Source organism: Rattus norvegicus, chromosome 3, assembly GCF_021556685.1.
Source record: "Rattus norvegicus strain SHRSP/BbbUtx chromosome 3, alternate assembly SHRSP_T2T, whole genome shotgun sequence".
In the NCBI taxonomy this organism is placed as follows: domain Eukaryota; kingdom Metazoa; phylum Chordata; class Mammalia; order Rodentia; family Muridae; genus Rattus; species Rattus norvegicus.
The window spans coordinates 169,232,732-169,256,129 of record NC_141536.1 but is presented as its reverse complement, the minus strand read 5'-3'; the positions used below and the strand labels follow the sequence as shown (position 1 = coordinate 169,256,129).

Sequence of the window (23,398 nt, the reverse complement as noted above, 5' to 3'; positions counted from 1 at the left end):
GCAGCAAATGAAAAAGAGGGATGCAGTAAACTCAGAGGAAGACAGGTGTGTTCAACTCCCAGCTGCAAGTAATGACACCCGCATTCAAGTTCTTAGGGAAACTTGTCCAAGGCCACTCTGTCAGGAATAGACCAGGGCCAATGGGAAAGTAGGTTCTCAACGTGAACCCTGTTTGAACAGGCAGCCTGCCCAATGTTGAGAGCCATTCCTGACTGCTTTTGGAATGCACGAGCTCTTCTCCATCTATTAACAGCGAGGAAACCCCTCAGGATCAAAAGACACCACCCAAATACATAGCCATGCTCTGTCCCACGGGGTAAAGCAGGTAGGTTGTGGTGCTACTGATCTAGAAGACGACACAGGCTTCACCCGAACTGTGCAGCAGCCATCAGGGATGGCTTGACGAAGTTGGTCTCACCTTCCACATTGTTGTAGAAATGACAGGAGCGACTTGCCACCTTCTTACGGCACAAACTGATCTGTAAGAGGAAATGCAGAGAGTGCTCACCTCGAGTGGCTGGGAAATGGGCCACCCCCAGCCCTAAGGCCCCAACAACCAGGTACCATCCAACCAGAACCCAGGAGGTCAGGTGTCCAAAAGCCCACCTGCATGTGGTTACTCTCTTGCTTCTTCACTTCGGGATGAATACACAGCTGCTCCCGGGAGCCCAGCACACACACCTTGGGCCTGACAAAAGAAAGGACGGAAGATGTCAAGGAGGAGCCGCCTCAGAACATGCAGACTACAGCGTGGCCTAGCAGCACGAGCCATCTGGAAACAAACAGGAGCACACAGAAAACTTAGGGAACGGAGGAAATGAAAAGGCTAGAATGTGGCAGATATGACAAGAAAACATGGACAAGGCAACCTACTGTCCAAGTTCTTCCACATGGGAGCCCTAGTGAGACATCAAGACTCCGCTGGATTCTCGCTAAAGGTGGACTCTTCTTCCATCACGAGCAAAGTAGCTGCCTTGAGGAGCCAGAGCTGACCCCGACCACAGGCAGCATGATAGCTAAGCAAGAAACCCAGGGTTCGAGGACGGCCATAAGTTCAAAGTTCAAAGCTGCTTTCTCACAGTAACGGATATCAAAACCAACCAGTCCTCACCTCCCACATACTACACACATACATTCGGCAGGCTCTGGTACAGCTCCAAACCAAGACCATTACCCAGATAATCTTTGAAGTGTGACATACCGGTAGGAAGTATTCCGAAGCTCACCGATGACCTGAGTTAGCTGTGAGTGAGTTCTAGAAGCATAGATGATCTTTGGGATATCTGTGTAGCAATCTGCACAAGTATAAGGAAAGGGAGTAGCGGTGAGGCATATCCTCATGCCTATTCATACGTGTAGCACTGAGATAACTCAGCCCTGTAGACATCTACAAACCTGACTCTAGATATTGTGGGTTTCTGTGGCACCCTCATTCTAGGGAAAAAAATGGTGAGAACTATTGATACAAAATTCTCCTTACTTAAATTCTGCTCCAGGAACAGGGAAAGCCTGGATGAACTGGCCCTGTCACAGGTTCTATCCCTTCCCTCCCATCTCCACATGAGGCCAGAAGAGATGGGGGTGAGAGTGGGGAGAGAAGAGTCACCTATTGAGTCTCCATTGGCATCAGCAGCACTCCTCCAGGATGACAAGGTCCGACTGGCAAAGAGTTCCCCTTGAACTCTCTCAGCAATCTTTAGGGAAGAAACGGCATCTCGGAGATGTTCCCGCCAGGCCAATGTAGTGCAGAGGAGGCATAGCGTCTTCCCAGTGCCAGTGGGGCTCTCGAGGATGCCATTCACTTTCTAAAATGGAGTCAGCAACAAGGAAAAGGCAAGGGGTGTGGAGAAACAGAAGAGAAGTCAGATGGCTTCGAGATGCACAGCCCACAAAATTAGTTCATGACATTTTCCACTTTTCCCCTAAAAGCCATAAGTTAAGCTGTCCTCACTAGCCAAGTATAGTGGTATGCAGAGGCAAGCAGATATCTGTGAGTTTAAGGCCAGGCTGATCTACATAGTAAGTTGTGGAACAGCCAGGGCTAAGTAAAGAGACCATCTCAGAAAACAAAGACTGCCCTCATTGGCAAAATAATTTCACAACATTACTCCAAATCTGACAGAATATTTCAGCTTAATATAAATAATCAGATGACTAATTAGGGGCCAAGTCTCAAGACAAAAAATTATTCTACAATTCCGGATACAGGCATGCACCATATTTAAACAATTTACTGTCCTCTTTCCCAGGTATCAGATGGAAGCCTGGACAAGACATTTGAGAAAAAGGTGATTCAAACACAAGAGGGCACCTCAAGAAACTCAGTAGAAAGCTAAGTGCTCCACACCCCCTAAGATTTAAAGACTTTTTTCAAGGCTCAAACACAAAGTCAGCCACAGTGATACATGCCTTTAACCCTAGCATTCTGAAGGCAGAGACAGATCTCTGTGAGCTGGAAGCTAGCCTGGCTTATCTAGACAGCTAGGCTAAAAGTTAAATCCTGTCTCAAAAATAAAATAAATCAAAGTTTCGTTTTAAAACATTCCAAAACATTTTCCCAAAACAGTGAAAGCTGGATATTCCTGCTCCTCTGAATGGAAATGGAATTCCAGGGCCCAAATGATACCTATTCCTTATCCAATATACTTAACACAAACACCATCTACACAGGAAGGACAGCAACACATTCTCAAAGCTATCACTCTCTAGAATGATCTCCTTCGTTCACTTGTTATAGTCTCCAACCAAAGAATGCAGACAGACCCTGTCTGGAATGGATAAGGGTAGGGCGTAGGGGTTTGGTGTCCCTCATTGTCCCCTCCCTAGGTTAATGTCTTGGGCTTTGTAGCTTTACCTTCTGGAGACATTCTAGCACCTTGGTCATATATTCCTGCTGGCATGGGTAGGGCTGGAAAGGGAAATCCACTGTCACACCATTCAGGACTACCCTGGGCATATCAGCCTATACTGAGGAAGACACGGTGGTAGGCCAAGATGCAGGCTGTTTGGGTCTGTCAGAGAAACCCCTCTGAACATCTCAGTGTTTCAGCCGCTCCAGGTTAAGTGCTGGCAGCATGTGGCACCAGGTTTCTCTCTGCAGGAATTCCCTACAACACAGACAAGAAGAAATGCCTTTGTAGTCACAGACCGTTGCACCAATTATTTTAAGAAGCTGTTCCTGTGGGGTCAGAAAATCTGTTATTTCCCTATCAAAAGGAGCTTGGAGCCCATCATGGTGGCATGTGCCTTTAATTCCAACACTCAGGAGGCAAAGGCAGGGGGATCTCTTAAGTTCGAAGCCAGCACATCCAGTGGGTTCCAGGACAGCCAGGGCTATGTAGACCCTGTCTCGAAAAATAAAAAGGAGCTTAGAGATGTAAAGTTGATTTCCTGACTCACACAATTCCATCCTAGACTGAAAAGCAAGCAAAGCAAAACAAAACAAAACCAATCTAGTTATCAAAACAAGGTGTCTGAACAAGCACTATGTCAGCACTCTACCTGCAACTCTTCAAAAAGAATGTGACTAAGAACCTCGTGGCCTGGACCCGAATACAGAAGCGTGAAGTGCCTCCAGCCTTTGATGCTCTTAAGATCGGAGCGGGGCACCATTCGGTCCAGGTGGGCACCCAAATGTAAATAAAGTAGTTAAACAGGTGGGGCGTAGTGCTCATGCCTTTGTTCCCAGCACTCAGGAGACAGCTGGTTCTCTGAGTTCTCACCAGTCTGTTTTGCAGAGCAAGTTTCAGGACAGCCAGGACTACACAGAGACACTGTCTCGCAAAACCAACCAACTAAACAAGTTAACAAAGAACAATCATGATATGTTTATCTGTGCAGCCCTCCGCAAGTCACTAAACTTCTCCAGACCTCCATGTCCAATGACAGGCGAAAGTCTATCCGCTGTCTAGGAACTATTCCCAGGGAGGCGCCTCTAGCTAGACACTACTGGGAACAAGAGCCCCCGGTCCCAGAATGCACCACGGCCGGTTCAGAACTGGCGAGAGCGTGGTCTATGACCTCCATCCACTCAGATAAAACTGGCAAGTGACTCTCAGCTCACTTGTCTCGGTGGGGGTGCCTTGCAAAATCCGAAGTCAATCAATTGTAAAGACGCCGACCCCCGCGTGCTCCGCAGTCTGCTGATTGGAACTTCGCCGGCAGATCCGTGTAGCCCCGCCTAAATGATACACTTCCGTTTTCTCCCTTCCGGTCCGCTATTTTGCATCCGGGCGGAAACATGTTCCCCAACTTCTAGGCTAGCCGGTTCCCCCGCCTCTGGATGCCAACCTGCGGGTTTTGTGCAGCAGACCTGGCCTCATATGTGTATTCTATCTGGAGCACTTAAAATCGTCTAGAGTTTCGCTTGTCTCCCCTCTTTCTGTTTGTTTCGAAACAGGATTTCTCTGTGTAGCCTTGGCTGCCCTAGAGCTCACTCTGTAGACCAGGCTGACCTGCCTCTTCCTCCCAAGTGCTGGGATGAAAGGCGTACACCGCCCGGCCACTCATCTCCCACTTTTGCATTGTGAGCTCCGTGTTCTGGATTCTACTAGCTCATTTGGCCAGGCAACCTACATTGTCCGCGCAACTGCACAAATCTTAAGCTTTCTTGTGGTTACTGACCTCAACCTCACAAAAGGCATCTTTTCACAGCTGGAGTATGAGCCTATCACTTTTATATAAAATCCATTAAATGACTGCATCTTGCCTAGACCCCTGATTAAGATTTCTAACTACCTCCTCTTTCACTTACCCCGGCCCAGCTTATTTTCCAATCAGTCAGGTGAGGACCTCTAAATCTCTAGCACCTACTGCTAGTTGACAGTCAATACGGAAATCCAGGAAAGAGAGAGCTGCAAAGTCCTTCAGGGCAGTCCTGACATCAGAGGTGTTTGTTTCAGGCCATCCCAATAGGAATCAGAAAGAAATTGGTGTATCAGTGGCTGGCTCTTCCCTACAAGTAGATACTTGTTTCAAAGCTTCTCTTTAATAACCAGGTAGTTTCCCACAGATATGCCCATACTCATGCATGTGAGACATATTTACAGAACACTCTGGCGCATCTATAGGTTTCTTTCAGACCCTCATCTCTCCTTGGGGAGCTGAAGATGAGGGAAATCACACACAATGGGATGGGCACCAAGTCCAAGCAAAACATTCTGGGCTACTAGTGAAGCTGACACCTGAGCTGATTCATGTGCTGTTTGGGTTCATATCAGGACAAGTCTAGGTCCACAGCACATAGATAGTGCTCTGAGGCAGCATGCACAGCGTCCAGTGAAACCATTCTGGAAGGAATGAATATATTGGAAAGAGACACAAATGATCTTCCCTTTGACTACCAGACCATTTAAACAATGGAAGCATGCACGCAGGCACGCACGCGCACACACACACACACACACACACACACACACACAAGTTGGAAGGAAGGAAAAGAGTGAAGTGGTACCAGACAGGGAGGGAGATTTTTATACAGCTATGACAACTTGTCAGACCACTCTGCCAGAGAGACTGAAGGTAGAGATGATGACTAGGACCCAAGATTGCTTAGTAATGCACACGTCTTGTCCTCTAGTTAAACCTAAACCCTATGTCAGAGCCCTGAAGAGAACTTGGGAGATAATGGACTTCACTGTCCCTCAGCTTAATGTTGCGACATTGAAAAAAATTCTTTTCTATTTTCACTATGACCATTGTCTACGTAATTGATCTATCTAGAATTAGTTTCCAAGCACAGCTTGTTGGAACTACCAGAACCCATGCTTTGATTCTCAACATCTCTAGTGACAATACATGTGGAGTTTCTTCTCCTCAATCTATTCTGAGAGAAGAGGGGGTAGGTAAACTGAGGAAGGATATAGAAAGTCTTACTCAGGATGCAAAAGAATCTAAGCCAAGTCAACAAACTTGGATTCAGTTTCTGCTCTGGCAGACTCCAAGGGATCTCTGTGAGTAAAACACTATCTCAATCACAGGGTAGATGTGAACCAACTACATATAAGATTGTGATACCTAGGGGCTGGAGAGATGGCTCAGTGATTAAGAGCACTGACTGCCCCTCCAGAGGTCCTGAGTTTAAATCCCAGCAACTACATGGTGGCTCACAAACATTTATAATGAGATCTGATGTCCTCTTCTGGTGTATCTGAAGACAGCTACAATGGACTTATATATAATAACTAAGTAAATCTTTTTTTAAAGATTGTGATAAGTATGAAGAAGAGAAATAATATTAAAGGACTCCCTTGACTAGAGGCCAGAAAAGGCTTCCATGAAGACTGTTTTGGGGATAAGTATGAGAAAAGCTATGTTGCTAGCTATAGGGCATGGACATAACAAATCTTCCAGAGAGCAAGGAGCTCAAACAGGCTAACAAGAACAGATTAAAGAGGCATTGATGTAAGGAGTATACTGTGTTCAGGAGTATATTAATGCCTACCTTGAGGTCTGGGAGATTGGGAATGACTGGATCTACCCGTATCTGTCTCTAGGAGCCTCCTCATTGCCAGCAGCTGCCAAGTACCAGGACTCTGGCACACCTTCCCTGTCCTCTTCTCTCTGATGTATGCCAACCCTCATTACATAGCAGGTGCGTTACAGGTACCTGTTGAATGACTGAGTATCCTTCTGAGGTGCAGGACTTCTCCTGGACAGTCAGAGTGAGTAAATTCAGATTGGTAAAGAATTCTGATCTGTAATCTTTCAGTCCATGAATAGCATCCCCAAAGCAGCTGCTAATGAACTTTCTTTAGTTGACTTTAGTGAGAACTCAAGGTCTGCTCCCAAACATGGCATCATACTGAAGCAAACATTTAATATGCCTACTGTGCCTTTGGTATTTGTTCTTACTGTGAGCCTAGCACTGTTCCAGGGACAAACAACACAGCTGGTCTGTGGTGTTCAGACAAGGGCAGAAGTTTATGAGAGAGAATGCCCAAGGTGAGATTATGGCAGTATAGTCCTATGAACCTACATGGATGTGTGCTTTTATATCTGCAAGAGAAGACTAAGTTTGAGTTTACTTCTCTTCTCGTGATCTCAACAACTGAGTTTAGTCTCTGGAGCAGAGTCCATCTAAAGTATACTACAATACCCAGAAGAAGGTACAGTAACTTACCTAGAGGATGTTACTGCTTCTGAAGAGGTCAACTCCATTATTAGGAATAGATTCGTGCGCTTCTTCTTTCTTCTAGCTCTCTCTCAGAGCAGAATTCCATGAACAGTGTGCACGCAGAACTGTGTTTTCTCCATGTGAATGAGCTTGGTATTTCTACATAAAAAGTACACAAGTAAGCATCTCAATACAATATCTAGTACACTTTCCTCCGTCTCTTGGAGTCTGGGCATCATGACTTCATCTTACATCCAAAATGTAGAAACTCAGAGAGATCAGAAATTCAGAATGTCAGAGCTGGTGCTGGAACCTGCCTCTATCTCACACCAGAGCCCTGTTCTATGTTTCATGTATTAGGTTCTGACCTCTGTCTGGAGGCTCCGAAGGAAAATCTATATCCAGGGTATTCAGAATGTGCTTCCAGCGGTGGTAGCTTTAAGGTCTTTCTGACTACAGGGTGGAAACAGCTTTTATATCTTTGCCACTTGACTCCAACGTGAGAACTGTCTGTGCTGTTTTGAAAGTGCTCCTATTAGAGAAATAGCTCTGTGGACAAGGGCACTTGTTGCTCTTGAAGAGGAACTGAGTTCAGTTCCCAGCATCTACGACTGGATGGATACAACCACCTTTAGCAAGAACTTCAAGTGATTTGATGTCCCCTTTGGCCTCCATAGGCACCTGTATACAAGTGCACAGAGTGTCACACACACACACACACACACACACACACGGAGAGAGAGAGAGAGAGAGAGAGAGAGAGAGAGAGAGAGAGAGAGAATAAAACAAATCTTTAGAAAAAAGGGCTCCTATTATTTGGGCCCACTGGCTATTTCCTTTGAAGGTCTTTTAATCCACACAATGCAATCTAATCCCAACTGTCAGATACGTAGGTCGAGGCTCAGATATATGTACCAGATGCAAGGTTGTGTACAACAGTCCTAGGCTGGCTCCATGTACACCAGGTCCTTAGGTTTGCCCCTGGCTTCTGCCTTCCTGAACTGCCTCATCTCCCTTAAAGTCTTGGCAGAATTTTTAGAATTTTACTTCTAGTTTTATGAGTTAAATGTTTGTGAAACAAGCCCTCTTTTTCTCTTTAGAGACTCCGTCTTCAAAAGTGGATGAGATAGCCCATTTGGATATCAGGCTGTCTTGTCAGGAAAGGTAATCAGGTGTTCCCTACTTTGTCCTAGCAAGTCTTAACTGTCACCTTCACACAGCCTAAGGTCACACGAGAAAGGAATTTCAGGTGAAGGATCACCTGGATCAAAATGTACCTGTGTCCGTGTCTTTGGAAGACTGTCTTGATTGCTAATGGTTGAACAGCGCACTCCTAGACAGCTCAAACTACATAAGAAAGCCAGCTAAACACGAGCCTGTTTGTGAGCCACAGAGCAGCATTTCCCCATGGTTCCTGCTGCATTTCCTTAAAAGTGACTAGGTTTCTTGGTCAGAAGTAATGCTTTATGGAATAGCAAGCAGACCTGACTTCGAGTTCCTGCCTTGACGTCCCTCGATGATAGGCTGTAACCTGTAAGATGAAATAAATCCCCCCCCCCATGTTGCATTGACGGAGCTTATCTTTCCCCTCAGGGTCTCACTATGTAGCCTTGGCTGGCCTAGAACTCACAGCAATCCTCTTGCCTTTGCCCCTCAAGTATTGGAAGTAAAGGCATGCATTACCACACTCAGCCCTTACCGAAGCATTTTATCACACCAGGAGTGAAACGAGAACACGAATACATACACTCCACCTTCTGGAGTCTGACAACATGGTTCCACCTTACATCAGAGAAGCAAAGGCCCAGAGAGGCTAGGAACTCTTTCTGCATCAGATAGAAAATTCGAGAGCTGGTGCTACAACCTGACTCAAGGTCACATCAAATCCCTGTCATAGGCCTTACCACACCCTTATTTAACCAGAACCTGCTAATTCCCTGGACAGAGATAACCCAGATGTTCTTGTAGGACAGTGTCACCCATTGCAAACCAGTGAATCCCTTCCTTTTAGTACTTAACAGGGGCTTAGTGGTCATCTAGCCTCTAGCAGCCTCTGTCACCCACCCTGACCATGGGACAAGCCCATACTCTAGCCCGGCTCCTTCAATGCCTATTCTGGGGAATGGATCTTAATCTCTATATCCTCTAAGTCACACAAAGCCATTTTACAGGAGTGTCATCCATGGTTGCCTGCAGATGAAATGTAGGCCTCTTGCTGCATCCTTTTACTTCTCTCCATCTCCTCCCGCTGTCTAGCCTTTGATAGTTGCTGCCCACTGTCTCTCTCTCTCTCTCCCCACCTCCCTCCCTCCCTCCCTCCCTTTCCTCTCTCCTTTCCTCTCTTTCTTCCTCTCCCCTCCCCTTCCTTCCACCCCCTCTCCCTACATCCATCCCTCTCTCCCTCCCCCTCCTGCCGCGCCCGCCCTTCCTCCCTCCCCTCCACAGCATTGCAGCATTCGCAGACTGCAGCTCCCAGACGCCGCCCGCATCCCTCCGGCCGCCGAAGCCCCAGCCGCCTCCAGCACCATGGCCAGCACCGTATCTGGTAGGGCTCCGGAGCCTAGGGGATCATGGGACTGCGGTGGGTCTTACCAGAAGCCATTGTCTAAGCAGAGGCCTCGCCGACGCGGGAGCAAGTTACTGACTCCGTTTTCCTGTGTCGGACCTTGTGTACCGCGAGGCTGGGGTGGCCCTGCAAAAATAGGGGTCCAGAGCCCTTAAGGGGCGGGAGGGGACTCAAGTGCGGAGGAGATACTGCCGGACGCGGGGCAGGGGCCGCGCCCTAGGCAGGGTTGAATGAAATCGGACTCCCCGGGGCATTGCCCCTTCGGGCGCCGGGGTGCGGGGCCAAGGTGCGACTGCGGCAGAGCGGCTCTGCGGATTCTTGCCTGCGGATAAGAGTGCCTGCAGTTGGGCTAGGAGGTCCCCTAAGGCTCTAGCTATCTTGGGTTTCAGTGTCATTGAGTCTTCGTAGGGGGTTGAGGGGGAGATGGAACCCTCCACGGGAGCCTGGACCTGGGTCCCTGAGAAATGGGGGGAGGGGCGCTGGGACACAGGAGGGGACCTCTCAAACGTGCGCGGAGAGAGACTAGAGCCTGCGACAAACGAGGCTTCCTCACTTTCATTCCCTACTGTGACTGCTGTACCGGGGGACCACCCTCTGAGATGCCAGGGCCACCGGCTCCAGTCCGAAGAACCTCCGCCCTTTGCGCCACTGGGTATAAGTGGAGAGGCTACTGCATTTCCAAACCTTTCTGGGGTGGGGTGGGGTCTGCTTTCATAGGAAGCCTCCCACACCTCAGACTGCATAGAGGGTCGAACCCAGGCGGAGGAAAGGACACCAGCAGTATACCAGGTCCCTGCATGGTTGGGGTGGCTCCGCTCTTGACCTAAGAGCCTAAACTGGACAGCCCCGCCCAGTCCCTAGTCTCAGCGGGGCTTCGTCTTTTTCTGGGTGCCTGAGATTGCAGGATGCATGTCACCCCTCCTGACCTTGGTTTCCTCTAAGAACCACATGCTCTTGCTGCCTTTCCTTCCCTCAGCCCAGGAGGCTGATCTCGGCGGTCAAATAGGTCAATGCGCGGTTCTCCTTGGCTTTGGCCCCAGGCACAAACTCCACCCATTACGGACGCGGTCCCGCCCTGAAGCCATCCCTTACGCTCAGAGAATTTCAGTATCAGCCAAGGAGGGGACCACGTGTGTAAAAGACCCTTTAAGCTCCAGCTCCAAAAACATGGATCCAACCTTAGCTTTGTGTTATAGCCAGACCTGGCACCTTTTCCATCAGGTAGTGTCTTCCTATTGCTTAATGCCTCTCATGTACCAGTTTCTTGTTAGTTATCCTGTCCTCTTCAACATGCTCACCTTCCTGCAGCCAGATCATAGAGCAGGCCTATCCCCAGGCCCTGCCAGTGATCAGATGTCTTATCTGTTCCTTGAGGATCTGTCTTCTGAGAAGAAAACTCCCCATTGTCCATCAAAATGAGAGGATAAGACACTGCCCCTGACTGCATCTACAACATATGGTACCTCAATTGCCAGGTGAACACTTAAGATTTCCTGACTTGACTTCGGGAATCTCTGACCTACCTGAATAGCACCCCACCCTTCTCTCCAGATACTTACTCCTGCTGGGCTGGTACTGCTCCCTGAATCCCTGACAGCTTCCCCCACTCTGAAGTGATAGTTATCTGGAAGATAGCCTCCCAGTACTGGTTCTTAAATTCGATGTTATCTGCAGTATTTTCCCTGTGAATGTTTCAGGTTCAAGCCAAAATGGCCTTTATAGGCAACTGTCAGGCCCTAGGTTCCTGGCCTTACCTATGAGAACGACCTATCAGGGATGTGGATATGAGATGAGAAGTAATAATACGGAAAGCTAGGACCAGCAGGGAAGTGGGTACTAGCTAGCTTGGACTTGAAAAGAACAAAGCACCTTCTTTCTGGCCTCTTTCAGGATTCTGGTCTATCCTGCCCTAGCCAAGACCCTATCCCACTCCTTACATCCTATCTCCTCAGCACAAGACTGACCTCCCCTAGATCCACCACTTATCTAATGGCTTGTTACTGCCAACCTCTCAGGTCCTCTAGCTCCTCACCACATGATCTGAAACATGTCCCTCTACCTCCTTTGTTGGATCAACCTTTCATAGCACAAAAAATATGAGTGGGTGTTGTTTGTGAAAAGACAAAACTTGGCTGGGCACGGTATGCTCAGGAGGTGGTGGAGGCAGGATGATCAGGAGTTCAAAGCCAGGCTTTGGGGCATTGTGAGTTCAAGGTCAGCCTAGCCTACATTATACACTGTCTTAAAAAAAAATAACCACAACAAACAGAAACAAAAGGAGGAAAAAAGGGAAGAAGGGTTAGAAGATGTGGAGAAGAGAAGAAAAAATAAAGCAAGGGGCTGGAGAGATGGTTTACAGTACAAGAGCATTGGCTGCTCTTCCAGAGGACCCAGGTTTGTTTCTCAGTACACACATGGTGGTAGCTCGCAAATCTCTGTAACTCCAGTTTCAGGGGATCTGACTATTCTATTCTGACCTTCATGGACATCAGGCGCAAGTGTGGTACACAGATGTACATGCAGGCGAAAGGAAAAAAATGCACTTATACATATAAAATAAAATAAAAAAATAAAATGCATGAAGTTCCCTTTGAGGTCTGCTCCCTCCTGACTTTCCCCCTCTTTTCCCTCCTGAATTCTTCTGAAGACGGTGACTAGCCTTGCTTTGCCCACTCTGGGGGTTGTTTCTGCTCCCTCTGCTGCTGCTAGAGCTCCATGCTGCTTTCAGATGAATCTGACTAATTACAAATTTTAAACCAAACCAGCATTCTCTGTGCTTGCTGTGGGAGGACAAAATTTACCATGAAAGTTTTGACCATTTCTACACTATATCCTCAATTCTTTGCCAAATCATTTTTTTTTAATTCTCAGGTAAACTTGATCAGAAAGTTTCTAGTCCATCTAATAAATGCTTGTCCAAGCTCCTCTTGTCTGCTACCTCAAAAAGTGCTAGTAGGTAATCAAACATGGAAGTAGGCTTCTTTTTAAAGGTTTATTTATTTATTATATATAAGTACACTGTAGCTGTCTTCAAACACACCAGAAGAGGGCATCATATCTCATTACAGATGGTTGTGAGCCACCACGTGGTTTTTGGGATTTGAACTCAGAACCTCTGCAAGAATAGTCAGTACTCTTAACCACTGAGCCATCTCTCCAGAACCTTCTCATCCTCTTACACCCCTCCTCTTTCTCATCCTCCTCCTCTTCATCATCATCCTCATCCTATCTAGAGACCTAGATCTGAGTCTTAGAGCCTACAAGACTTTAGGAATTGGTAGAACAGAGAGAAGAATACTAATCATCTAGAATTGCATTTCAATGAATGCTGTTAATGTCATCCCGGTAAGTTAAAAACCTAGCATTGTCCCTGAGGAATGGAGTAACTGTACTGGGCTTACAGAATTCTTGGAATTATCAAGACAGTAGTCTCCAATGGAACTGGTTCACAAGTGAATGGATCCGGAACAGTAAGATTATTTTCATTTTTTAAAGTGAGCACTTCTTTCTTTCTGTTGGGGGTCAGGGTCATAGTCATCAGTTTGCCTCCCTCCTAGCTGAATAGCAAGAAACTAGATGGGGGGGGTGGAGGGAGCACTTGATCTAGAAGGAAGCAGTGAGCTTGTAGCTCAGTGGACAGCTCCTATATAGGGTTTGTCTTTGTCCTTGGTAGAACCTACATATACTACTTGAAAGGGCAGTGAGTGGGTGCCTGGAGAGAACAAAGTTTCACCTCAAAGTGATAAATGTGGAGGAAGCAGTAGTGTCTGAGACCTTACACAAGTTTACAGCCAGAGAGAGATGCTCTACAGGTGGACATCTAAGCTATTTGGGAGTTGGAGGTAGGAGGATCACTTTAACAGGGAAGTTTAAGGCCATCTTGAACAATATAGCAAGACCCAGTCTTTGAGGAAGGGAAAAAGGGAAGAAGGCAGGGAGGCAAGAATGAAAGGGGCAGAAGTTACTGGGAGAATTTCAGGACAGTTGTACTTGTCCTGCTCTGGAGACTGGAGGCAGAAACAGGTAACTTTTTATGAGTTTGAGACAAACAAACAAACAAAGATACAAAGTTACCAGCAACCTCAGAAAGTTACACTCACATAAAGAAACAATTTGAATACTGGCAACCAGAGACAGAAGGACACAAAAAAAGCTGGGAGTACCTTTGTAATCCTAACACAGGAGGCTGAGGCAGTAAGATTATTGGGAGTTGAAGGCCAGCCTGGACCACAGTAAAACCCTGTTTAAAAGCAGAAAAGCAAAACAAACAAGCAAAAACCAAAAGAAGAAAGACACAGGAACAGTGATTGAGTAAAAAAGACAGAGGACAGAGACCCTGACTGAATGAAGTGTTATGGTTTGTTCAGACTACTCAGAAAAATACCTTTAGGCTGGGCATTTATTCTAAAAAGTAGAAATTTATTTTATCTATAGACTAGAGACTCAAAGTGAAGGCACCACTAGATTCACAAATCTAGTGAGGGTTACTACCTCATTCATAGGCGTGTCCTTGTGACTTCATGTGTTGTAAGAGTTGAAGGGTCCTGTGAAGTAAGATCATTAATCTCATTCAGGAGTCTGCACACACACACACACACGAAATATCTCAAAACTGTTTTGATTCTCTTATTTCAGGCAAGGTTGTACTCCAGATTGCACCTTTATACTTGATCACCTCCTAACACTATCATACAAGGGTAGGGTTTTAACCTGTGAATATTGGGAAGTGAACATTCGGACCACAGTAGGCAGAGAAAAACATACAAAAGGTGTAAGAGACAGAGACAAGTCAGGCACGGTAGTGCACATCTAATCCTAGTTTTGGGGAACATGGGTTCAAACACCAATCTGATGTACACGATGGGTTCCAGGCCAGCATGGGCTGTATAGCAAGACTATCTAAAAAACAAACAGAGGCATGGTGGTGCATACCTATACATCCAGCATTGGGGAGGAGAAAGCAGAAGGATAAAGAATTCAAGGTCATTGTAAGCCTACAGTGTGAATTTAAGGCCAGCCTGGATTATATGAGTCCCAGTCTAAAAACAAAACAAAACAAATATGCACCTAAAGACCGACATAGAAGACAAAGATATAAAAACACCACGTAGCCATAATGCCTGCTCACCTTGACTTCACATCCACAGCCTACAAGGAGAAGATGAAGGAGCTATCTGTGCTGTCGCTCATCTGTTCCTGCTTCTACTCGCAGCCTCACCCGAACACCATCTACCAGTATGGGGGTGAGTGTATCCACACAGCTGCTGGCCCTGCTCAGCTAGGGCTTGACAGCCTTACTTCTCTTGTTCCTTCTGGCCTCTGGCAATGCTGCAGCCTGACTGAAGAGAGTCATTCTTGGGGGAGGGACCCATGCTCACGAGTAACAGCATCCCTTCTCAATCCTTGCTGGGATGTGTGCTGGGAATAAACCTCTCGTCCTGCCTGTATGCCCAAAGTAGGCTTCCTGAAGTCCCGTCTGGTCTTGCTCCACAGATATGGAAGTGAAGCAGCTGGATAAGCGGGCCTCTGGCCAGAGCTTCGAGGTCATCCTCAAGTCTCCTTCTGACCTATCTCCAGAGAGCCCTGTGCTCTCTTCTCCTCCCAAGAGGAAGGATGCTTCCTTGGAAGAGCTGCAGAAGCGGCTGGAGGCAGCTGAGGAGCGGAGGAAGGCAAGGACTCTCTATACGCACTCGACCAGGCCCTTCGCTTGGTCAGGGCTTGGGTTGGGTAGTACAAAACTTGCTGCTGAGCAATTGAAATGAGCTGAGAGACAGATGTGCCAAGATGGTGACGAATATGGGGCAACAGGAAACACATTCTTGTGGGGGACCTCAACCTTAATCATGGCAGAGGGAGGTCAGGTTGTATCACGCCAGGAAGAGCCCTTGGGACATAGAGCTGAGGCTAGTGCTCCTTTCAGGGCAGAGGAGCAAGGAGAAAGGGTCTCACTTCTGAAGACAGTTAGCTGGTTTGGGTAGGTAGTTCAGTGGGGCCCTGGAGATATGAATGCAGCTCACGGCCCCTCCTCTACACCAGCCCCTTTGAGACTGAAACACAGAGAACAGGATTTGTTTTAGGGTTGAGATCCTAGGGGCAAAGCCCTCTGGACAGGGGAAATGACTTAATCCATATACAACAGGACCCAGGTTCGGCAAGTTTACTCTGAAGACTGAAGCATCCATAGGTGCTCAGCATTACGCAGGAGGCAGCCTAGACCAGGAATTGATCACCCCAGGGATCCTGGCTCTCCCCATTATCCATTATCCCAGGTTCACCAGACACTCCTTTCACCAGCCACGGCAGGATAGAGTGGCGCCACAATGTCCCTTCCCAGATCCCTGTAGACACTGGTTTTTGCCGAGCAGTAGTGGGGAGCCAGGACCTAGCTGACCTAGCTGAATCTATACCTGCTCAGTGTTTAACAGTCAGTTGTCTAGGGATGGTCTGGAGAAGCCACCACAACTCGCAGTTCAGAATTTACCCTGCTCCTTCAACATTTGCGAGGTTGCGAGTTCTCGGTCCAACAAGAAGACTCTGTGGCTAAGGGTATAGCGCAAACAAACGGCAAGCCACTGCGGTTCACCTGGCACTGGAGGGCAAACAAATTTTTCAGTGCAAAAGCTCCAGAAGGTACAGGCAAACTGAGATGGGATGCAGGACAGAGTAAGGCGCCCAGCCTCGTAGAAACTAGTCATAGGGACTTAAGGAAGAGTGATGAGTACGCTTGGAGCCAGGACAGCGAGACAAGTGAGTCATGGCCAAGCTGGGAACAGAGGCACAGAGAGGGCCTTCTACAACAGAAACTTGACTCCCTCCCAACCTGCTTGGGTCCCAGGCCAGGGATGGTCGAGGCCATCCCCAGTGTCCTGGCAGGTGAGGCACATGGGGCTTGTCTAGCGGGTGGGCACCAGAGAGTGAAAGCCTGGCTCAGGAGGGATACGGGCCACTGCTCACTAACCCCCAGCTCTGTGCAGACTCAGGAGGCTCAGGTGCTGAAGCAGCTGGCAGAGCGACGTGAGCATGAGCGGGAGGTGCTGCACAAGGCGCTGGAAGAAAACAATAACTTTAGCCGCCTGGCGGAGGAGAAGCTCAACTACAAGATGGAGCTGAGCAAGGAGATTCGCGAGGCGCACCTGGCGGCGCTGCGCGAGCGGCTGCGTGAGAAGGTAGGGACCCGCGCGGGGGCGTTGGAGAGTTGGGGGGGAGTGCATTGGAGTGTAAGGAGGAGGATATTGATGTGGAGGGCGTGGTCACAGCAGGGCAGAGTCTGGGTCTGAGATCTGGTCTGTGCAGAGTGAATAATGTCTGTTTTTCTAAAGTTGAGCACTTCCCCTCAGCCTTGGAATCAGACCCAGAACCTGGTTCTAGTGAGACACATTCAACAACCACAGTAGTATATGGTTAAATTAGTTATGAAGCACTTTGAAGGAATTTGCATGCCCGTGAATCCAGCTCCAAGAGGAGATGGAAGTTGTTTACGTTGGGGGTCAGATGCCCAGTCCCTTAGTCTGATCCTTAAGCACTGTGGCTCCAGTACTCCTGAAGTATAGTAGTGCACCTATATACCTGGAAGTTCCTGGGGACACCTTTACCCTTGGCTGCTCCTCAGGGCTCCTCCGCCTATTTTCACAGGAACTGCACGCTGCTGAGGTGCGCAGGAACAAGGAGCAGCGGGAGGAAATGTCTGGCTAAAGAGCACTGGACCAAGCAGCAACAAGAACATTTTCCGGTTTTGTTTTTGTTTTCAATTCTGTCTAGATGCGAATTTTGTGCCTGCTCCTATCTGCTCCCCTGTACCCCCAGCTTCCTGCTTTTCTCCCACATTCTGAACTGTCCAGTCCTTGTGATGTGTCTGACCTTGGACTCTTCCTGAAGGAGCTCCCTAGGCAGGAATATGGTCCCCTATTCAGACACTAGGCCAGGTGTGACTGGGGCTCTCTTAGTGGCCCTCTTAGTGGATGTGTTGGCAACCTTAATAAATCTAGTGGCAGTGGCACAAATGTGTGGTGGATTTTCATTCAGGTTCTCAGCCTGGGCTGAATGAGAGTTTGTCCTCTCAGCTCTGGAGGCCAGATAGCAGCATCCACCTGAAATGTTATAGGAAACTGTGGAGACACTCTGTGGAGGGCAGAGAAAGACTGAGGGCCCCCAGAGTAGGTTGGGCCCACTCTGTCACTGTGGTCAGCCCTGGAGCCTATGTGCATCAGAACTACTAGAGCTGGAGAACAAGAGTTACAATGTTCTAATGTGGTTTCATGGGAGTCCTGAGCTCACCTAGTCCAGGGGCACCCAGGAACAATTTTAGAGCCTATAGTCATTGCACAAGGGCTGTGGTGGAATATTATCTTACCTGAATTGGTTTGGGGTAGCCCATGAACTGCTGTGGTCTAGAGACACCTTCTACTGTACCTACTGTCTCAGAAGTACATGCTCTTTGCAAAGCATTAGCTGAGGCATTCTGTGGAGACACTCTTAATAACTCTGCCCTACTCACTTTTATAGCCCCTTGGAATCCAGCCCCTTCCCCTGTCAAGAGCTATGATCCAAGAACCCTCTAGGATATTGGAATTCCAATCTCACCTGTTGGCAGGCATGGCCGGATCTGAGAAAGGAGCAGCCATGAATTCTCAGGGAGCACATGGGGGTGCGAGATTCTTTAGGACCAGTTGCCTGCAGATTTAGCTGCTGGAAGGGTCAAGATTTCCCAAATCAAGGTCCCTACATTCATCCTGAAACCCTTACCAAGAGCAGAAAACCTAACTCTGGGCCTCTCATGCTTAAGCATCTGGAAAGGGTCCTTTCCTCTTTCTCAGTCCAAGGACTCCCAATGCTCCAATGGCCTTTGAAGATGGCCACCGGCTTGGACATACTGGGAATCCCATGATTTTGTGACAAGGCAGCATGTTCTCTCTTCTCCATGAAGCTCCATTCCATCATTGAGTTCCAGAGGCCAGAATACCTTCTGACCTGTCTGGTATAAAATGTGAGGAAGATAGATGATGTATTCTTTAACAACCTAGACTCGAGGCTGCAGAAACCAGGTGGCTGCAGCTGTGGGTGCCCCCGCCCTCCATCAGGCAGGAGAAACCCTTAGGGCAGTAGGAAAGGTCTTTCAGAGCCTATCCAGGAAACGCAGAGGACACTGACCATTGCAGTGGCTCAGGGGAAATAGTTCAATCGCAAGAGGAAGCAACAATCAGGACCTCAACTCTACAGTGCCCACAAGTGGGTTTTGTGGGACTCAGAAGGGGAACAAGAAAAGGATCTGAGACTAGATTTTTTTCTAATGACAACTCTTTTTAAAAAAAGATGTATTTATTTATCTTATATATGTGAGTATACTGTCCCTGTCTTCAGACACAGCAGAAGTGGGCAGCGGATCCCATTACAGATGGTTGTGAGCCACCATGTGGTTGCTGGGAATTGAACTCAGGACCTCTGGAAGAACAGTCAGTGCTCTTAATCGCTGAGCCATCTCTCCAGCCCTAATGGCAACTCTTAAGTAGTCAAAGTCCACTGTAGCATGCACCCATCTCATCCACACAGTGAACTTACAAATTAAATTAGTAAGAGACCCTGAACCAATAAAATGGTTCAGTCAGTAAAGGAACTTGTGGTCAAATCTGAGGACCTGAGTCCAATCTCCAGAACTCACATGGTAGAAGGGAATGAAGTCATGTATCTCGTCCTCTGACCTCCACAAGCATGCCAAAGCACGCATACTCACATATACATACACAATCAATCAATCAATCAATCAATCAATGTAGTTTTAGAAAGATACTGTATGTTTAGAAATAGCTGTGCTACCTAGCATTGTGTCTGTCATCTCTTGGGCCAAGGAAACCTGTGAGCTCACTGTAAGGGAGCATTTATCTTGGATACAACTCCAGATTGATACCAGCTGTCAATCATATTTCTAAATCATGACTGTTTGGGGGAATAGTTGTCAATTATATTAATTGCTTTGGGGAGTAAGTATGTCAACACCATGTCACAGGAACAAGCTAGAGCCAAGAGTCAGACCTCAGCCTAGTCTGGCTGCTACTGGGGCCATCCCCATCTCCCAAAAAAGAACTTTTCTAAGGGGTGTCCTATTGAACTGTGGGGCTTTCCGGCTGGTCAGCTGCTGCTGATAGAACCTGGTCTAAAGTCAGAATCAGGGCTGGAGAGATGGCTCAGAGGTTAAGAGCACTGACTGCTATTCCAGAGGTCCTGAGTTCAAGTCCCAGCAACCACACGGTGGCTCACAACCATCTGTAATGGGATCCGATGCCCTCTTCTGGTGTGTCTGAAGACAGTTACAGTGTATTCACATACATAAAATAAATAAATCTTAAAAAAATAAAGTCAGAATCAAATTCTGTCTCGAGGCTCAAGGCTTCAGGGATTCCTGGAATGGAACTTCCTGGCAGCAACTTGCCACATAGCCCTGTGGACTTGTTCTTGGTCACCAGTAGACAGGAGGTTATTCACAGCTTCAGGGAATGAAGAGATACCCTGATTGATCTTTTGGATATACTGTGTCCTTAGAACCCAAAAAGCTACTGGGGTTGCCAAATGAGAATCATGTACTAAAAAGGCCACAAGCATCTGCTCAGGTTCAGGCTAGCCCTGGAGAGATACTGCTTTCCATAACCGAGGGAGAAGCACAAAAGTGACATCATCTCTGGTGATGTCATTCTTCTAGCTCCTGCCCAGGAAGGGTGTAATGTCTTACATTCAGTTAGAATGTAAGGCACTGAAGGAAACAGAGACATGAGAAATGTGCAGGATGGGATGGTGGGAGAGAAGGGGGCACAGTGGAGTATCATATAAAGAAGAATCTGTCTGTCTGGGTTCTGGGTATTAATGGTGTAAACCCCAGAAAAGCACAGTTGGCTGTGGCATATCAGAAAACCAGGCTGAACATAGCCAGAACTTCTTAGTTTGCATGTTAGGGAATGGGAGGAACTTGGTAAGAAATCAAGGGGAAAATGGTGCTTGTGAGAGTCACTATGTGGAGCCTCCAACAGCAGACAGGGATGGAAATCCTTTGGGTTGATTCCATTTTTTTTTTTTCTTAAAGAACAGAAGTAAAAATCGATCTCTGTGGGAAGGTGCTCAGGGCCTGTGAGTCACCTATGATGTATAATACCCTAAGGAGCAACTGAAAATGTCATCTCAGTCTCCATAAAGGAAACTGATACAGGAGCTGAGCATCTATGACTCAAGCTAGGGACAGAATGTCTTTGTTGTAAGTCCCTCGAAGCACCTGAGTGGCCAGACCCCACCCCTGAGGATCTCCAACCGCCAGGTTCCACTCACAGAACACTCTAACTGCCCCCACCAGTCCCTCTGCCCTTCAGAGTAAAAAGCACCTCCCCCTCCAGCTCAGGACATGAAATCCTACCTAACCCCACTCTGGAAATCACCCTGGAAAGCTCTCCTCTCCAAGAAATGTTATATAAATTCTGTCTTCTGCTCAGTTCTCTGCTGCTTCTTGCCTGAACAGAGGCAGCCACCCTCCTGGGTTTTTTCCTCCCAAAAATATCCTTGTGTGACGTTTGTTGTGTGGTGTGACTCTGTGGTATTCCTGGGCTTTCAACCGTTAGGATACCTTTTATAGTCCCTGAGTAGCACGCTGCAAAAACCACCAAAGTGGCAGCTGGCCGATCCTTCCCACTCCAGCCTACCACAGCCTTAAGATGAGGCCAGAGGACTGTCAAAATGGTGGCACCACAACACCTCAGCCTGCAGCTGTCACAGGAGCTGTCCTCGGTGGCTGAATCTACTTTTCCACCTCAGCCAACATCTTTTGTAAAAATAACTCCGCGGGAGCTGTCCATGGTGGCACACCTCCTCTCCAGCCTCCCCAAGCAGTTCCACAGGAATGGCGTCTCAGCCAAAGACAACTGCACACCAAACCTCGAACAAGGGATTCATTGAGAGGGACACACCCAGGCGGGTGGCTGCCTCTGCTCAGAGAGAAGCAGCAGAGAACTAAGCAGAATGTAGGGTTTATATAAGGTTTCTTGGGGGGTGTGGGTGGGGGCTTTCCATGTTGGAGCAAGTTCAGGGATTGGTGGGATTTTCTCTTGTAGGATAGGGCCTTGCCACTCTCTGGCCTCAGGGCTGGGACTACTGTTTAAGGGCTGTTAGAAAATCTGGGGGCAGAGCGCCTGGCCACTTTTCCCACCTTGAGGGGCTGGAGCAGCAGTTACAGTTTTTGTCTTTTAGACCTGGCTGCTGGAGCTCCTCAGGGAGGGCCTGGTCACTAATGTGCACTGAGGATTTACAGAGCTTACAAAGGGAGTCCACTCTAAGGGAAGCCTTGTCTGCCACTGAGCTGGCACGAACAGCCAACACTCACTACACAGTCCTGCAAACCTGGAACTCACTATGTAGGCCAGGCTGGTCTTGAGCTGACAGAGACTCACTTGCCTCTGCCTCTCAGTTGCTGGGATTAGAGGCCCCTATCCTCAGCTCTGTGGGCACACATTGATACACATTACACACACAACTGGTAAGGCATCGGATATGTTCATTTATTGAGTCTGTATAGAAGAGCACCAATAGGATGAAAATAGGAAAAAGGATTTATTAGATTGACGTATAGGATATGGTTTAGGTAATCCAACAATGGCTGTCTTAACACTGGAAGAACAGAACTGGTAGCTATTCCATCTACCCAGCTGGGGTCCTCGGTAGTCCTAATGTGGTGCTGAAGTTCCAGAGGATTCTTGGGAGAGTCGCTGGTCTTCAGTTCAGGTTGGAAGGCTGAAGACACTGGGTGCTCATGACAGCAAAGGGCAGCAGCAGTGACAGCGGCAGGGACAACGTAAGTGAGCAGAGAAGATGAGCTCACCAACAAGACACGAAAGCAAACAGGCAGCAAACAAAAACAACAACAGAAGACTAGTGTTTTCCCCTCAGGGATCCTTGTTTTGTGGCGGTGCTGGAAGTGCTTCCCACCTCAGCTACATCCACAGGTCAGGCAGCTCAAAGTCTCTAAGTGCAGACCCTGGATCCTGACGCCTCTGGCCTCTGTGAGGACCTGCACTCACACACACACGTAGTTCCTGGGTCCCCGTGTCTCAGGATGTTCCTCCATCAGAGCAGAAACCTACACCTCTCCCCTCAGAGCCGTAACACTTACGGTCGCACATACCCACACCTAATTAAAAACAATAAAAATAATTTTTTTTTTAAAAAAAGAGAGAATCCCTCAAAGTCCTGCCCAGAGGTTAATCTAATCTAGATAATACCTGACAGGTGTACCCAGAGGCTGGTCTTAGTTGATTCCAGATGGACTCAAATTGACAAGCAGGGTGAGCGATCACACTGCTGACAACACATTAAGAATGCGGTGAGTGCACAGGATCACGTGGCACAGAGACACATGTCCTGAGATGTCAGAGTACATCACACCAGACCTCTCTAGCCTGGGAGGAAACCAAAAATACAGGGTAGTCTGGCGGTGAAGTATGTACTTACCATGCACGAGGCCTGGGGTTTAATCCCTAGCACTATAGAAATTAAACAAAACAAAAATATTAAAAACCCTAACTCTGGCCATGCTATCTGACCCTGGTCGTGAAAAATGCCCAGAGAACTGCCCCCTGCCACATAGTACAGGCCGGCCATAGACACACAGGGGCCTTCGGCCTCCACGACACATGGCTCAGGAGGTGTGTGTGTGGGGTGTCCACAGACCTGCCAGCTGCCATGCTAGAAGG

At 47.8% G+C, this 23,398-nt stretch overlaps 2 protein-coding genes across 15 annotated transcripts in view; one reads left to right on the top strand and one right to left on the bottom strand.

Annotated features, from left to right (window-relative positions):
* Rtel1 (regulator of telomere elongation helicase 1) overlaps positions 1–23,398 on the bottom strand; it is a 64,538-nt gene that overhangs the window by 30,653 nt on the left and 10,487 nt on the right. For 7 of the 14 annotated variants that reach the window (NM_001191857.2, NM_001434396.1, NM_001434393.1 and 4 more), the window contains 6 exon segments: positions 419–479; positions 607–688; positions 1,202–1,295; positions 1,607–1,805; positions 2,855–3,107; positions 4,064–4,175. In NM_001191857.2, coding sequence (NP_001178786.1) covers positions 419–479; positions 607–688; positions 1,202–1,295; positions 1,607–1,805; positions 2,855–2,956 — 538 coding nt within the window. In that variant the 5' untranslated portion in view covers positions 2,957–3,107; positions 4,064–4,175. 14 annotated transcript variants of the gene reach the window in all.
* Positions 9,547–17,680, top strand: Stmn3 (stathmin 3). The gene is made up of 5 exons (NM_001395145.1): positions 9,547–9,659; positions 14,828–14,923; positions 15,174–15,349; positions 16,655–16,846; positions 17,313–17,680. The coding sequence occupies exons 1-5, from the start codon at positions 9,641–9,643 to the stop codon at positions 17,370–17,372; spliced, it is 543 nt and encodes a 180-aa protein (NP_001382074.1). The 5' UTR covers positions 9,547–9,640; the 3' UTR covers positions 17,373–17,680.